At 34.0% G+C, this 17,019-nt stretch overlaps 2 protein-coding genes across 6 annotated transcripts in view; one reads left to right on the forward strand and one right to left on the reverse strand.

The window, feature by feature from the left end:
* Nucleotides 1–6,126, reverse strand: part of LOC134256855 (centlein-like) — a 39,963-nt gene extending 33,837 nt beyond the window's left edge. For 3 of the 5 annotated variants that reach the window (XM_062739527.1, XM_062739526.1, XM_062739524.1), the window contains exons 1-6: nucleotides 6,013–6,101; nucleotides 5,616–5,724; nucleotides 3,848–3,912; nucleotides 3,583–3,671; nucleotides 1,164–1,292; nucleotides 952–1,036 (exon numbers count right to left, since the gene is read on the reverse strand). In XM_062739527.1, the coding sequence (XP_062595511.1) occupies nucleotides 952–1,036; nucleotides 1,164–1,292; nucleotides 3,583–3,671; nucleotides 3,848–3,912; nucleotides 5,616–5,634 (387 nt within the window). In that variant the 5' untranslated portion in view covers nucleotides 5,635–5,724; nucleotides 6,013–6,101. Of the gene's footprint in view, nucleotides 1–951; nucleotides 1,037–1,163; nucleotides 1,293–3,582; nucleotides 3,672–3,847; nucleotides 3,913–5,615; nucleotides 5,725–6,012 lie in introns of all 5 variants that reach the window. The other 2 variants (XM_062739528.1, XM_062739525.1) reach the window with 1 other exon arrangement.
* A 7,721-nt stretch (nucleotides 6,127–13,847) lies between these two features.
* Nucleotides 13,848–17,019, forward strand: part of LOC134256841 (zinc finger protein basonuclin-2-like) — a 45,374-nt gene continuing 42,202 nt past the window's right edge. Inside the window, exon 1 of the mRNA XM_062739507.1 lies at nucleotides 13,848–14,229. The gene's annotated coding sequence lies outside the window, so the exon portion shown is untranslated. The remainder of the gene's footprint in view (nucleotides 14,230–17,019) is intronic.

The raw sequence follows: 17,019 nt of genomic DNA on the forward strand, positions 1-17,019 counted from the left end.
GAAATAAAAGTCTGGAAATAGACTGAAAATAAGACAACAAACTTAATGTCATCATAAAATGTTATGAGCCTCTTTATTAGTTATATAGCCATTATTGGTTTAATGCTAATCCCAATGACAAATCTAGAGAAAAATACTTCCCGCTGTTATTAGAGTCATTGACCATAAGAGATGTCATAAAGCAGTAGCATCCAATAGATACTTTAGCCTCTAATTTTTTCTCGGATGAAGGAAAATTTTAAGTGATTTGATGCAGTTTTTCTTTATTTATTAGGGATGACATTTTTACCAGACGGATAGCTTAGTAAAATAGTCCAAAGCTTTAGTCAAACAATAGTCTTGTTATCATTTTTTTTGTATGTTCAATGTTAAGGTTTTGACATTTTCAGACAAGTAAAAAACTTACTCCATTCCACCTTGGCATAGTATTTTCAAGTCAACATCAATATATTAAACTTAATATGAATTTGATTTCCAATTTATAGTTTTATTGCATACATTTTCTAATTACGCTTTTCTAATCCCTGTGCTTTTCCTTTCTACTTACATGTGATTTATCCATCACATGTTTTCAGTTCCAGCTAAAGCTTAAGTCATTCACCCAGAACTGGTAAAAGTTAAATGTTCTGTCTACATTATTGTTTATCATCAAATTATAAACAACCAATACATTCCCAGACTGAATTGATATAGAACATGAAAACACAACCGTGAATTATGCACATAACTGTTTCCTAAATTGCTTCAACATTATGCACATAAAAGTTTTACATGCAAATGTACAAATGTATGCATATGATATTTTTATGGCATCATTTCCAGCTTCCTTCTTTCAGGAAACATTTTCATGTATTCGAGTACACTAAGCTTGTAACTATGGTATATTGTTTAAAAATTGTTGTTGAAGAAGTGTACTTATGCTGCTGTGTGCTGTGGATCAATAAGTTTTACCTGCATCTCAAGTGCTGCGTTCTGATCTCGTAACTGGTCAATTTCTTTCTGAAACCTTCGAAATTCCTCTTGGTGGTCCAACTTTCTGTTAAAAAGATAAAAGAAATTGATCTATCTGTATGGTATGGTTAAGTAAAACCCTTGTATTAAAATTATATACACTTAGTGCATATACAAAAAAAAAAAAAATAGTAAGACTAAACTCCACTTACAATGAAGCTATCTCTCCTAGTTCTCTGGATCTGTGTGTCAAAAGTGTTTGTAACTCTTCTATTTTGTCATCTTTCATCTGTAAGACCTCAAGCACTTTCCTGTCTTTGACTTCAGCCTTCTCTTTTTCCCTTAAAATTTTTAGAATAGACCATTTTTAATATTTAAACCAAATAATTCATTATATTAAATGTGTTTCTTTCCTTTTCTTAAAGGTGAATAAATGATAAAATACTAGTAACTGTAATTGCTAATTTCCATTCCAAGAAAAACCTTGCATCTACCATATAACCTCTACATGACCAAAATATAAGTACAAATTTCAGATTAGAATGCCTCCTTTACTAGGAACCCTATGACAATAAATATATGAAACTTATTCTATGATAAAAGTCAAAGTTGTTGGATTTATGAATACATTTTACCATTAAACAGAACAAAAATATATGGTTTGTTATCACACTTTCTCACTATGAAAGAATGACATTGTCTTGTGAGTGAAAACATTAACAAAATGTTAAGAGAGACATTTCTGATCCAAATATAGATACCAACAATGTGTCAAACTTGACCCAATACAATATACATCACCAGGACTTAAATCAAAGACAATCTTGCATGCAATCACTCTGCAATCAATACACCAACATCTCCTACATTTTAGATTTCTTTAAATGTAATAAAACATTCCCATTCTCCAACAAGTTTCAATAAAACATGAAAATGACATAAAAATCAAATTACCACGAAACAGGATAATCTGATAAAAGAGCTGTGTGTCCCAAGACGAAGGGCGGACGTGTAAGAAGATGGCAGTCAGCACATGTCATCTGACGGGTATCTATTTCTTGTCTCACGTTTTCTAATTAATCTTCTTTGGGATGTGAATTTTTTATGGAAACAGTAACTCCTTCTTATTTCACATTGTCAGGCAATTCTGTACCTCAAGACAGACTTATAATCTATTGTAGGAGACCAACAATTCTGCTTATGTCATTGCTTTGAAATTTCTAAACAACATTTTTTTCCAATTTAGGGTAAAATGAAAATGTGAAAAACATAAATTGTTAAATGTAAGTAAAATTATATGACCTCTTTGCCTAAGAAAAAAAATAAACATCTACTGAGTTCATTGTGACTATACCAACACATAACTAGCAATAATCACTTCTAAACAAGACTAGTTGCCTTAAGTAACTCATCTCTGAACAACAAGGCTGGTTGCCCTAACAAACTCATCTCTCACCAACAAGGCTGATTGCCCTAACAAACTCATCTCTGAACAACAAGACTGGTTGCCTTAAGTATTTTACTTCTAAACAACCTTTATTAACTCCTCTCTGAACAACCTTAAGTAATTCACCTCTGAACAACAGGGCTGATTGCATTAACAAACTCACCTCTGAATAACAAGGTCGATTGCCTTAACAAACTCACCTCTGAATAACAAGGCTGATTGCCCTAACAAACTCATCTCTGAACAACAAAGCTGATTGTCCTAACAAACTCATCTCTGAACAAGGCTGATTGCCCTAACAAACTCATCTCTGAACAACAAGTCTGAATGCTTTAACAAACTCATCTCTGAACAACAAGTCTGATTGCCCTAACAAACCATCTCTCATCAACAAGGCTGACTGCCCTAACAAACTCATCTCTGAACAACAAGTCTGAATGCCCTAACAAACTCATCTCTGAACAACAAGGCTGATTGCCCTAACAAACTCATCTCTGAACAACAAGTCTGATTGCCCTAACAAACTCATCTCTGAACAACAAGGCTGATTGCCCTAACAAACTCATCTCTGAACAACAAGGCTGATTGCCCTAACAAACTCATCTCTGAATAACAAGGTCGATTGCCTTTAATAACAAACTCACCTCTGAATAACAAGGCTGATTGCCCTAACAAACTCATCTCTGAACAACAAGGCTGATTGCCCTAACAAACTCATCTCTGAACAACAAGGCTGGTTGCCTTAACAAACTCATCTCTCACCAACAAAGCTGATTGCCCTAACAAACTCATCTCTGAACAACAAGGCTGATTGCCCTAACAAACTCATCTTTGAACAACAAGGCTGGTTGCCCTAACAAACTCATCTCTCACCAACAAGGCTGATTGCCCTAACAAACTCATCTCTGAACAACAAGTCTGAATGCCCTAACAAACTCATCTCTGAACAACAAGGCTGATTGCCCTAACAAACTCATCTCTGAACAAGGCTGATTGCCCTAACAAACTCATCTCTGAACAACAAGGCTGATTGCCCTAACAAACTCATCTCTGAACAACAAGTCTGAATGCCTTAACAAACTCATCTCTGAACAACAAGGCTGGTTGCCTTTAGAAATTTACCTCTGAACAAGGCTAATCATTAAGTAACTCACCTCTGAAGAAGACTTGTTGCCTTAACTCACCTCTGAACAACAAGGCTGATTGCCTGGGTAACATCTGGGTTAGCAACTTGCAACTTTTTCCATAGAGACCAAACAAAGTCTTTGTCATTCTGAAAGAAAGGCAGAAGATTCATCCTTATTGGAACTTAATCAAAATCCTCAAATCTGCATACATGTAATGTATGTCAAAAGATGAGTTCTTCAGACCTTTTTGATATACTTAGTATTAGCTTTATGAACATCTTTAATTACGGATCAACGAGATCTAAATTCTGTGTACGCTTACCTGGCACTGACGAAGGTCTTCCTGTAGAATTCGGTTTTCTGACTGCAGTCTGCTGATTTCATCATCTTTGAAACAAAAAGCCAACGACATTTATTGTTAAAATCATCTTGTATACAATGTATGGCAAATTCAAGGTTCTAAGTCCCACAGTCCCAGATAACTACTTGCCAATTCACTTAGTGGAGTAAAAAAGAAAACATAGGGAGGACTTGCATGTCAGCCACTGTGGCATCTAATTTTTATTTTTGTGTTGCTACAACTACATGAAAGAAACAAGAGGCTCATGTGGCATTTGGTCCACAATGCTCATTTGCAGACTTGTCGAAATCCGTCGGTCCTGTCGGCAAGGCCGGTAAAAAATTGTCTGGACCGATAACATTTAAGAAAACGTCGGTCCAGATGACCGTTTGAAAAAAAATGAGCGTAATGCAAATTTAATAAAGGTCGGGATCGGGATGCGTAGTTCAAGGTCACAAACACAGAAAAAAATGGACGTGTATGCAGCTTGTTGACGCTAGCTAAGTAAATTTGTTATCACAAAGTCATAAATCATGTCATTTATGTCTATGTTAAGGACTCTCTATCCCAAGAAAGGAAACTTGTTAGATTGAAGGCTATTGAAAATAATAAAGGACATTTTGATGCTGTTATTCATATGATTTTACCGGCATCAAAATAACGTACAAGTAATGGTATCTGGTCTGACAAAAGTTTGACTGGTCCGACAAAACATTCGACGGTGTCAGACCAAATGTCTGACAGCGATTAAAAAATTTCGACAAGTCTGCATTTGTAGTAATCTTGACACTCTAGAAAATTTAAAAGAAAGATTCCTCCCCTCTGTTTTCCAATAACAATAGAAGCTGCAAGTCTGTAGCTGGTTGGTCTGAAAAAATGGGATAGAAAAAGAGCTAAAGTGCCATACACCTATAAAAATGTACATTTATCGTTCACAAATGAGTGTGCTTTAATTTTCTTATTTTTTATTGTTTGAACAATTCAAAATATTACCTAGTGTGTGTACTAACATATTCTTTTATGACTTTCATAGCAAAACTATAGGTACGAGCCATACCCAAGCAAAGCATGCTGAACTGAACTATCTTGCCACCAAAATTGGAAGTATATAGAGGCAAAATTTTCTATTGTCTTATGCCATGGAGCGTTATAAACAACAGTTTTGGGAAATCCTTTGTTGTGAAAGAAGTAAATGAATATGCTAGGAACACTTCATTGGTAGAATTTTGAGATGGCAGCTTAAATAAATGGAGAAATGAATTTTAAAAAATGTTACTTTTTATGTGCATGTAAAATATACACTTTTTTAAAATTCTAACACTGTAGGTCTCTGGTTGTCAATCCCCATTTTTTTCAGATGATTGAGTTACAGCAATGCAGCTTATGACCCTACCATTTCTTGGAGCAGGAATGAATTTTAACCAATTGTAATCTTCTCTATCTAAAATGTAATCTTGTTACCTTCTATATAAGAGGACAGATTCATTAAAGTTTGGTCATTTCTTTGCAGTTGGCACTTAAGAAGCAGATTTAAAAGAAGCTACTTATTAACAGCGACAAGTCCAAGGGAAGGAAGATGCATAAAATTAGGAAAATAAATCTTCAAGAAATGAAATAAAGGTATCAATAAACCGACACACTGGAATGAATCACAAACAACTGTCATAAAAGTTAAAGCTAACAAACAAATGTCATTTTATTGATAAAATTGAAAAGTATTCGAAATATTGAAAAATAAGGCTTTTCATACTTAGAACTGACGCATTCATTGTTATTCCTTTTTCTTTCCTAAAACCAAATATGTCCTGACCGGTGTTTCCCCATTGGAATGTTTATCACTTCTCTATGATCCTTCAGTTCTGTAATATTAAAAAATAAAAGCTTCAATTTCAGTTCAAACTTAAATCAAAATATGCATTTCATTATTGTGTTACTTATTTGAAGTTAATGTCTGTAGAAAAATTATTTGTTGTCAGTATATAGTGAAAAGTTGATAAACTTAATTCACAAGACAAGGTTTTGTTACACGAACTTGAAGAAACATGTTTGAACGTCTGTGGTCGGCACAGTTTACTTTCTCAATACCTATCTAGGGCTCCGTAGATGCTCAATGAATTAATCAAAACAATAAAAAAAAGAACAAATACCTCGCGAAAAAATATAAATCACACAAGAAAAAGCATCTAAAACTATTTTAACTTGGGTTTCTGCATGCATCAATCACCGGAAGTTTTGAATACGCGCTGCTCTGTTTACTATCGTAAAGTGTTTTATTTAATGTCGTAATTGTCAAAGTTAAGGAAATGAAACAGTGTTAGTTATTTAAAAAATAATATTTTCATAAGAATGTTTTATTTGTTGTTACCCTAATTATTAAGGAAAAGATCAACTAGAGGAGTTTATATTACGACTACCGTTAGGCGTAAAATTTGGCGCCAAATTTCAATCCACGTTTGGAAACATGGGAGAACTTTCGCTTTAGCTTTATAATATCTGTATAGACGACACGGTGAGGCATGTCACTTTAATATTAAATTTCTTTGTCAAAATTATGAAAACAGTATCATAGATTGTTGAATTAATAGTTCAGACCCAACTGAGGTAATACCGTAAAGGCTTTCATCTGCTAGGAACAGATTATACATGTATATTTATGCGCCCGGATCGATAGATCCGAGGCGTATATTGTTTTTGTCCTGTCTGTCTGTCTGTCTGTCTGTTTGTTTGTTTGTTTGTTTGTTTGTCCCCAAACTTTAACCTTCGCCATAACTTTTGAACGATGAAAGGTAGAAACTTCATATTTGGTATGCATACTGCACTAATTAGGTGCTTTCAAATGACACCAATATTAATGACCTTGTGACCTTGAATGTGACCTATATGCTAAAAATAGCTTTTTTGCAAACTTTAACCTTTGCCATAACTTTTGAACCATGAAAGATGGAGACTTCATATTTAGTATGCATACTACACTAATAAAGTTCTTTCAAATGACACCAAGGTCAATGAACTGGTGACCTTGACTGTGACCTATATGCTAAAAATAGCTTTTTCGTACTTTTCACCATAACTTTTGAACCATGAAAGATAGAGACTTCATATTTGGTGTGCGTACTCCACAAATCAAGGTCTTTCAAATGACACCAAGGTCAATGACCTTGTGACCTTGACTGTTACCTATGCTAGTATGCTAGAAATAGCTTTTTTGATTTTTGTTGCCACCGGGCGCATAGTGTTTCACAAACACATCTTGTTTTACTACTGCCTATCCATGCTAGACATAATTCTTTATTTTTTATTGTGAATTAAACCCAGTTTCTAGAAACTTTTCAAGATTTTCACCAAACTTTATACACTTTTGCAAAGCAACATTACTAATCAACCCGGCAAGGCATTCGTGTCCAATTGATATATTTCTATTTTTGTAACAACCTCAGTTTGTAATTTATGAAAATGACTAGTCCTACAATTTTAAAGCTCTATACAATATAGTCTTGGTTGTCATCCATCTTAGTTTGCAGTTGTATCTAGTGAGATATTAGCTGCAGAACTGTATATATATCTCCAAAATTATTTTTTTGACAGACTGGAGAGCTACAGTGCCACCCATTGTAAAAACTGTATATTTATTGCGCACAAAAAAGTGTGCTGTTGCTTGATTTATTTCTCATTGTTTTTAAACTGTCATCTCAAAATATTACTAACCTTGTGTTCCTAACATATTTTTTCACTGTTTCCACAACAAAACATTCCTCATAATTGTTGTTAATAGCCCTCCTGGTCCTGGAATTGAGATCATCGAAAATATTGTCTACTTATACTGCCCTTTTGGTTTGCAAGATAATTTGGTCGAACGCACTTCATGCAGATGGAAACTACGAGAGTACTTCATAGAGGAGTAAGGATTTTTTTAAATCTACTTTTTACGCAATTGAGGTAAGAATTTTGGAAGAATTAATCCAGAACTAAGCGTAACTCTTTGTGCACAATAAATATACAGGTTTTACAATGGATAGCACTGTAGCTCTCCAGTCTATCAATACCGATATATATTTTTTCAGAGAGCTACAGTTCTGCAGCTAGTGAGATATGTAAGGGCTGGGTCTGGTTTTGATACTAACCAGGTCCAGTATCAACATGCTGTGTATGCAATTCATGAAAATTGGACTAAAATGCTTTGTATGCATACTGACAATATTCAAATTTTGTTCATATTTTTGGGTAGACTTTACAGGTCCCCAGATCCACAAGATCCTCACACTCATTGAACTATGACGTAACATTTACGTCACTCAACTGATGAGGGTTAGTCATGATCCTGCACACTTTTCGACTGATTAGGGTTAGTCTTGCACCCACCTGAGAGGTTAGGGTTAGTCCTCGCACATTTGCTTACTAGGGTTAGTCTAGCATCTGCCCGTGAGATTTCCTCTAAACATTTTATTCCAAGCATACCAGCTGAGAGATGAGGATAAGTGAATCGTTCTTTTAGATAAATTAAAAAAATTAATTGCTTCTGTAATTTTTGAAAGATCATAATTCAGCTTTAATGGCATTTTGTTGGTTTATTTACATGAAGAAATGGTTATTAAAGTCCAAAATAAATGACACTGCAAACGCTTCTTTGATGATAATTTTTTGTTGATTTTTTCAATGAATAAACAATATTTCTTAATTTTTCAGAAAAATAGGTTAAAAACTTTGTTTGGAAACTAAGTTTTTAACTGAACTTTTAACAGCTGAATTCAAGTTTGGGGCCAAAACTTTAAAGGCCAAAAATCTTGAATTTTTAATTTTTTTATCAATAACCCTCTCATATATACTAAAGTTGCCTTCAGCAACACTACATTTTAACACATTTTTCTGGAGACCAGTAAAGTCATTCAAAATTTTTGAAATACCTGCAAACTTTTTTCCCTCCAAATAGTTAATACATTGACGTGTATTTTCCGAATTGCTAATTACAATTTATTTCAATATCTGATGCTTAATCTGGCTTAGTCAAACTGTGTAAAGATAAAGAGATGGTGGTAATTAGCAGTGATTGGGAAGGCCAAAATGGTCAATGGGAATATGGTGCAACTGTCAACATTTTTAATAGGCCATTTGAAAATGGATTGGCCATCAATATAAACTGAAGGGCCATTTTAAAAAATTACAAAATAACAAATATGAAAGACAAAAAACAAGTTTTTAATTACTGTATACAGGGAAATTTTCGCCCCTGTTTTATTTCCACCCTTTCACCCTTGTTGGAAGAGGGCAAATGTAAAGCAGGGCTTATTCAAAGTAAACAGTATTATATCTTCAACAAAAATCTTTCTGGGCGAATTTAAATGGGTCAAACTTGTTTCGAAATATGAAAGGGCGAAAACAACATGGGTCGAAAATAACCCTGTGTACAGTAACTAAATCTTATTTTATACATATGCAATGCAGCAAATTTATAGGAACTCATATAGAATATAATTTATCATTAATTTGTGTTAAATTAGGTCACAACTTGAAAAGAACACCACCCTACCCCACAATAAATGAAGTAATGTACCTAATGTAAGTGCTTCGTTTAACCGGAAGCAGATTTTGACAGGTTCAACCAATTAGATCTGTTGTTTTAAAATTGACTGCAAATAAAACAAAAGTAAAACAAGGACGAAAGTCTTTCGCAAAATATTTCCAAATAACATTGCTAAAAATTAAATGCGCACCTTGGTGACACCATTGATTGATCTAATGTGCCATTTTTCACTTCAATGCGACTATGGCGTGTGGCGAAAGCAATTCCCAATCACTGATTTAAAAATCTTCACTCTTTGAGAAAAGAGGAATTAAAACCATGACCCTAAAATATAATGATAATTAAGACCATTTTCAAAAGAGTTCCTTTGGGTATCTAAGGTGTGGAGTGACCTTTATTATTTTCGAGGATGAAAGATCCAGGTCATAGGGCTGAAACAATTCATCGAAATATCGATATTGTTCAATATAATTCCTCAATTCAATATTTGATTCACTTCCTCAATTTTCAATTCAATACATTTTTTTATTATCAAATTAGATTACCCCTTAAAATGATCAGCTTTGTCCTCATTTTGACAGTTTGACACTCATGAGAGAGAAAATTAAGACAGAGAAAGTTTTAGAGCAGGATATTTTTTTTTTTTTTTTTTTTTTTTTTATTGGCTCTTACATTTTACAAATTAAGATAAAATACATACATGTAACATTGCAGTGAGAATATATGTAAACTTTTCACATTTTCGACTTCTTCTAAAATAATAAGAACCACTGGGCTTATAAAAAGAAAAAAAAATTTAAACACAAACTTGCTACAAAGCATCCTTGGGTGAAGGGAAATTTAAATTGTTAAAATGAAGGCACATATCCCCTCGCAAGGGGAGATAATCAAGGAAAGACAAAAACAGGGTGGGATCATTAAAAAATCTTCTTCTCAAGAACCACTGGGCCAGTAAAGCTGAAACTTATGTGGAAGCATCCTGGTATAGTGTAAATTCTAAATTGTTCACATCATGACCCCCATAAAAAGGGCTATTGTGGGGCCACAATGGGGTATCAAAGTTTTACATAGAAATATATAGGAAAAATCTTTGAAAATCTTCTTCTCAAGAACCACTGGGCCAGAAAAGCTGAAACTTATGTGGAAGCATCCTGGTATAGTGTAGATTCTAAATTGTTCACATCACGACCCCCTGGGGAAGGGCGGGGCCACAATTGGGTATCAAAGTTTTAAATAGAAATATATAGGAAAAATCTTTGAAAATCTTCTTCTCAAGAACCGCTGGGCCAGAAAAGCTGAAACTTATGTGGAAGCATCCTGGAATAATGTAGATTCTAAATTGTTCAAATAGTAACCCCCAGGGGAAGGGCGGGGCCACAATGGGGAATCAAAGTTTTATATAGAAATATATAGGAAAAATCTTTGAAAATCTTCTTCTCAAGAACCACTGGGCCAGAAAAGCTGAAACTTATGTGGAAGCATCCTGATATAGTGTAGATTCTAAATTGTTCAAATCATGACCCCCGCGGGAAGGGCGGGGCCACAATGGGGTATCAAAGTTTTACATAGAAATATATAGGAAAAATCTTTGAAAATCTTCTTCTCAAGAACCACTGGGCAAGAAAAGCTGAAACTTATGTGGAAGCATTCTGATATAGTGTAGATTCTAAATTGTTCAAATCATGACCCCCGGGGGAAGGGCAGGGCCACAATGGGGTATCAAAGTTTTACATAGAAATATATAGGAAAAATCTTTGAAAATCTTCTTCTCATGAACCACTGGGCCAGAAAAGCTGAAACTTATGTGGAAGCATCCTGGTATAATGTAGATTCTAAATTGTTCACATCATGACCCCCGGGGGAAGGGCAGGGCCACAATGGGGAATCAAAGTTTTATGTAGAAATATATAGAAAAAATCTTTGAAAATCTTCTTCTCAAGAACCACTGGGCCAGAAAAAGTGAAGCTTATGTGGAAGCATTCTGGGTTAGTGTAAATTCTAAATTGTGGAATCATGACCCCCGGGGGAAGGGCAGGGGCCATTATAGGGAATTAAAGTTTTACATAGAAATATATAGGAAAAATCTTTGAAAATCTTCTTCTCAGGAACCACTGGGCAAAAAAAGCTGAAACATATGTGCCCATGGAAGGATCATGGGGTAGTATAGATTTCAAAATGTCTAAATTATGATCAGTGGGGTAGGGTGGGGATGCATTATGTATAACAAGGGGGAAATCCGGTAAAGAACAGAATGGTCAAAGCTTCTCAGGTGAGCGATGTGGCCCATGGGCCTCTTGTTTTATAATCAAATTAGATTACCCCTTAAAATGATCAGCTTTGTCCTCATTTTGACAGTTTGACACTCATGAGAGAGAAAATTAAGACAGAGAAAGTTTTAGAGCAGGATATTCCTGCTAGAATTGACACAGACAATGTGCTATTTCAATCGACAGAAGCACAAGAAGAGTTTTCTTTTCGTATTGTCACCTTTTATACATCTTTTGGAATCTGAATACATGTTTTCTTTATCCCAATGATCTGTTTCTTTTTTAAAATGTATCGTATCGAAAAAATTGAATTGTGACACAAGTATTGCAATATGTATCGTATTGTGGAGGGGGTGTATCGTTTCAGCCCTACCAGGTCATAAAAACTTTTTGAAAAAAAATCATTGTATGCCTGGTTTACATTTTATTCTAAATATTACCATTGGCCTTACCTGACTCAGCTTTTCCCATACAGTCAGTAACCAAGGGTAGAGGGTGTGCTATGACCTTTGACTAATCTTCTCAGCAAAAGTCAAGGTTAGAAAATCTGTAGATAAAATCCTTGTAAGAGCATATTTTCTCTCCGTTTTGCTCAATGCCCATAGGTATAGGGTGTGCGATGACCTTAAACCAGTTTTTTAGGTAAAAGGTCAAGGTCAGATAACCTCGTTACATAAAATTTTTCTCTTTCTTTGGCTCTGCCTAACTCAATAACTTGAAGCTTTTAAGTTGATGGTCAATTTTATAGCAATTAAATTCTTAGAAAGCATTTTATTCCATTATTGCCTCATATGACCCTTGGAAAATTTACTTAACTTAAGAGTGTTGTTGATTAAAGGATATTTTATTCTAATATCTTTTGTTAAAATAAAAGCTCTTTGAGATGATCATCAACAGTGTCTAGTTGTAAATATTCTCAGCCCTTTTTATCAAATAAAACTTTTGCAGCAGTGTTAAAGAAATTTTTTTTGGTGTCATTTCAGATAACTAAAATGGGAATCAAGAAAGGGAATAAAATACCTTTTTACTCAGAAGATAAGTTACCAACAGACATGAGATACCGTTTAAGTGGAAATTTTAGCAAGACGCAAATTTAGCGATTTGTCCTTGAAATTGGTATTTTATTTTTAGCGATAAGTAATTTTAGCGATTATGAAATGTTCTCTTAAGAAAATATTACAAATTGAACCCAATTAAATTTTAGCGATATTCAATTTTAGCGATCTCAGCACCCTCACTAATAATGCCAAAATTAAATCCTCGCTAAAATTTCCACTTATACTGTATTACATCACTAATGAAAAACTTAAATGTGATTTTATATTGCAATGCATGGGAAGAGAATAGGTCAAGGATGGACCTCACCTAAACAGGTTTGAAATTTTCAAAGTCCTCATTGTATTTATATATATGTGCATAATTATATAATAGTGTTGCATTATGCATGTACTATGCCTAAATAGTAGGCAGGGTTTGACACATGGTATGTCAAATGCCTACTATTTTATAGTACATGCATAATATTGTTATTATTATGCTGACTATTGTAATTATTTATGCGGCAATCTATTTGACTTTTTCCTGAAAATATCGGTGCTTAAACAGCGCACCTGCAAGAACTAATTCAAAATATTCATGCTAAAATTGTTTGCATGCTTAGTTATTTTGGGAAATTGTCCCAAAGCAACACATCTTTAGATTATGTATCTCATTGTATTTCAATCAAGCGTCATATAAAAAAGCGTTTTAATGACCCAATAAAATCAGTTCATTTAACGATCTGTATGTAATTAGTTTGAAAGTTTGTTGTACACATTAATTTAAAGTTCCTTAGAATAATATAACTGTTTTCAAATAATATTTGTCTATTTTCTCCTTCTTGTGTCAATTGTATAAATTAAGTTTATATATTTAATAAAATTATACCAATCAGTGGTCGTCTCTATGGCGTAATCGATAAGGCATCGGACTGACAATCTCATGGTCGTCAGTTCGATCCCCGGCATGTGCATTGCATAGTATGCTTACGCTATATAAATCCTTAAACATGCGAGAATAGTAGGATATGGGTTATATAGTGACAGGAAGCACTGAATGCACAGGAAATTGCAGCAAGATTATTTATAGAGTATTTCAATAAATATTTTTAAATGTATCCAGAGGTTATTATATTATGTACACTTGTTAAACATGCTTAACCACTGAATATTCCATTTCCCAGAGACACCCATCTGAGACCATTACCAAGCCTTTATTTTTTGTCTTTTAAGTCAATAGTGTGATATCGTTTATAGGAGAGAGGAAAAAAATGTCCTCAATAATTTCTGTATGTCTGCAGTCCAAGTCAATATTATCACTTAAAAGAATTATTGAAGTGTTCTGGAGAATGAAAAGTGGTTGACTTTAATGAATGTTTATACTAAAATCCGATAAATTCCAGCACCAGGTTTGACAGAGTGTCAATGAGCCTAGATAGGGACATTGATTGGGTGCTGGGAGCACAGGGACAACAATGACAGGATGGTTTAGGACGATTCCTGGAGGACAGCTTCCCAGACTTCTACAGGGACGTGTCACAGGTAAGCCAACATAAACTTGTACATAAACATGATAAAAGATATTAAAAAAAAATATATTTTAATTTTTAAGTCAGGTATTTAGTTTAATTCATAATGTGCATATCCGTTCTTTTAAGATTATATTGCAACTTTTACTTTTGTTATGTTCTAAATTCACCGGTTGAATGAACATACATTATTTATAAAAACAGTCAAAAACACTTTATATAGGATGAGCTCGCATGTGCGAATGCAACACACTTAAAAGAATTGTATACAGTATACAAAGCACAGTCTTTAGTTTAACTTCTGAAATCCATATCATTCTACAAAAGAAAAAGAAACAAATAAAGCGACAGTCAACATTAAAACGAACATTTTAACATGTACATTATATCGATCATAATGGAAGGGGTGGGTGGGGCGGGGGATAAGTCTGTTGCAATGTAGCAGCGAACTTCGAATAACTTAAAACACCCGAAAATCTACCTTATACGTGACTGAATCATGCGTAGCACGGATTCAACCTATTCACCCGTAGACAAATAAACAACCAATCGATCTCCTTTATTGATGGACTTAATCTGCATACAAAACAAACACATGTGTTTTACCATAACTTTTATAAATATATTTATTTTTAGTCCATGCCATATAAGGCAATTATTTCAAATCTGTTCAGATTATTTAATACCATAATTGAAAGTTTAAAGTTAAAAAATGTCTTGCTTGTTTGTCATTTGTAGCTTTTCAGGCCAAAAACCAGAAGCTTCTTATTGGTTAAATGCTCCGTCAGTCTGTCTTAAAAGCAATTTTAGCTCACTCGTGCTGAAGACTCGAGCTTTTCTGATTGAGGGGTATCTAGCATCTGTCTAATGACTGTAAACTTTAAAAATCTTAAACTTATTTTTAGGAACAACTGGGCATATTTCAACTAAACTTGCCACAAAGCATCCTTATATGAAGGGGATTCAAGTTTTGTTTTTGTTTTTTTAAAGAAGAGCCATTGCTTCCTTTTAGTGGATATAATTGATATGAATTATTGAAAATTGAGAAGAATCAGTGAAAATTGAATGGTATCTACTTCTCAAGATTCAAGAATCACTGGGACAGAAAAGATAAAAAATTTAATGAAAGCTTCATTACAAAGTATTTAAGTTGTTTTTTTTAAAATCCTGACTTCTTTGGATGCCATCAAGGGATGGGACCACAATGGGTGATCAAAGTTCAAAGATTCAAAGTTTTTCAAAGGAATATATTGGGGGAAATCTTTAAAATTCATTCTCTCAAGAACAGCAAAGCCATGGTTAGTTATATTTATATGTAAACATCTTCAGGAATTGTGATTCAGTTTTGTCCACAATGATTTTTAGCCAATTTAGGCTCAAATATCCAGCCTTTCCCTGTGCAAAAATTAAAGATTTTTTTTTCCATTTGAACTTGCGTTGCCCTTGCCCTTTCTCCATGAATAAAAATTCTTGATTCAGAAAAAATAAAGGTTCAATTCTACATAGTGCAAATCTTCAAAAAACAACAGGGCATGTGCCACTGTGTCAATTTAATTAATACTGAAGCATTCCAATGTTGTGTTGAATTAATTTTAAAGAAATCAATTCTCATTGGTCCACAGCATATGGTAAAAATAAATATTATGAAATTGAAAATATCTGCTGGGCCAAAGTTACACAGGTGAGCATTGTATCCCATGGGGCTCTGTTGAAAATGCTAGTGCTAGAAACCTCCCAAAGATTTTGTCTGATTTCAGTATAACTCTTCTTTATTAAGAAGACTTCATCAAAATATTTGTATTTGGGACCATTGGTTATGTTTTTGAGCTCACCTTGATGAAGGGGGGGAGATACCTATTGAAATATGGTTACAGCAAAAACTTCAACCTTGCTCATAACTTTTGAGTGGATGGGGCTACGGCTTGCATACTGGTATTTCACAGGTGTATTCCTTGTGAGAAAACCTTTCTTTGAATTTTTTCTTGACCTTGGAATTTGACCTACAACTACAAAAAAATTATCACACTTTAAATATGGTCATATCTTTCGAACAGTTGAAGGTAGGGCTTTCATACTTCACTTGTCTATTCAATGTGACAAGACCTTTCAGTGGATATAAATATTTTTTGACCTTTTGACCTTAGAGTTTGACCCACTTTTTAAAAACTTTGACTTTGGTGATAACTTTTAAACAGTTCGAACTAGGGCTTTCATATTTCACTGGTGTATTCCTTGCGACAAGACCTTTCTTTGAGTACCGACAATTTGGACTTTCTGACCTTGACCTTTGGAGCTTGACATGGATTTGAGAAAATTCAACCAACACCATAAGCTGCCAAATTGGGACATCGGTATTTTTCTCTTACAAAATCACACATTCAATGTCAAGTATTGAAAAAAACTGGCTCATTTTTCTACTGATTTCTTTTCTTGAGAGTACCGGTAATTTAAAACAAATTTTGACACTAGTATTAACTTTTTTATGAATGAAAAATCACTCATTTCAAATTTATCATGATGCTACATGTAGATTGACCATTTTACAAAAAGTTATTTTTAAATCAAACACCCGAAGCTTTATATCCCAGTATAAGGTTTTGCTTGCCTGAGATGTTATGAAAAGCTATTGATCTCAATTCTCTTTGCATTAAAGTAAGAGAAAATGTTCTGCATATATTTTCTAGAGTAAATGCAAAGAAACATTTCTCTCACGACACTTTCATAGAATATTGCATCAATTTCATAAAACTAAAACATAAAACAAGACTAGAAACTTGTCACCCGGAGCCACCTGACTCCAGTC

This window comes from Saccostrea cucullata, unplaced genomic scaffold (genome assembly GCF_032062105.1).
Source record: "Saccostrea cucullata isolate Sc308-1 unplaced genomic scaffold, CSIRO_AGI_Scuc_v1 ctg8, whole genome shotgun sequence".
Lineage (NCBI taxonomy): Eukaryota > Metazoa > Mollusca > Bivalvia > Ostreida > Ostreidae > Saccostrea > Saccostrea cuccullata.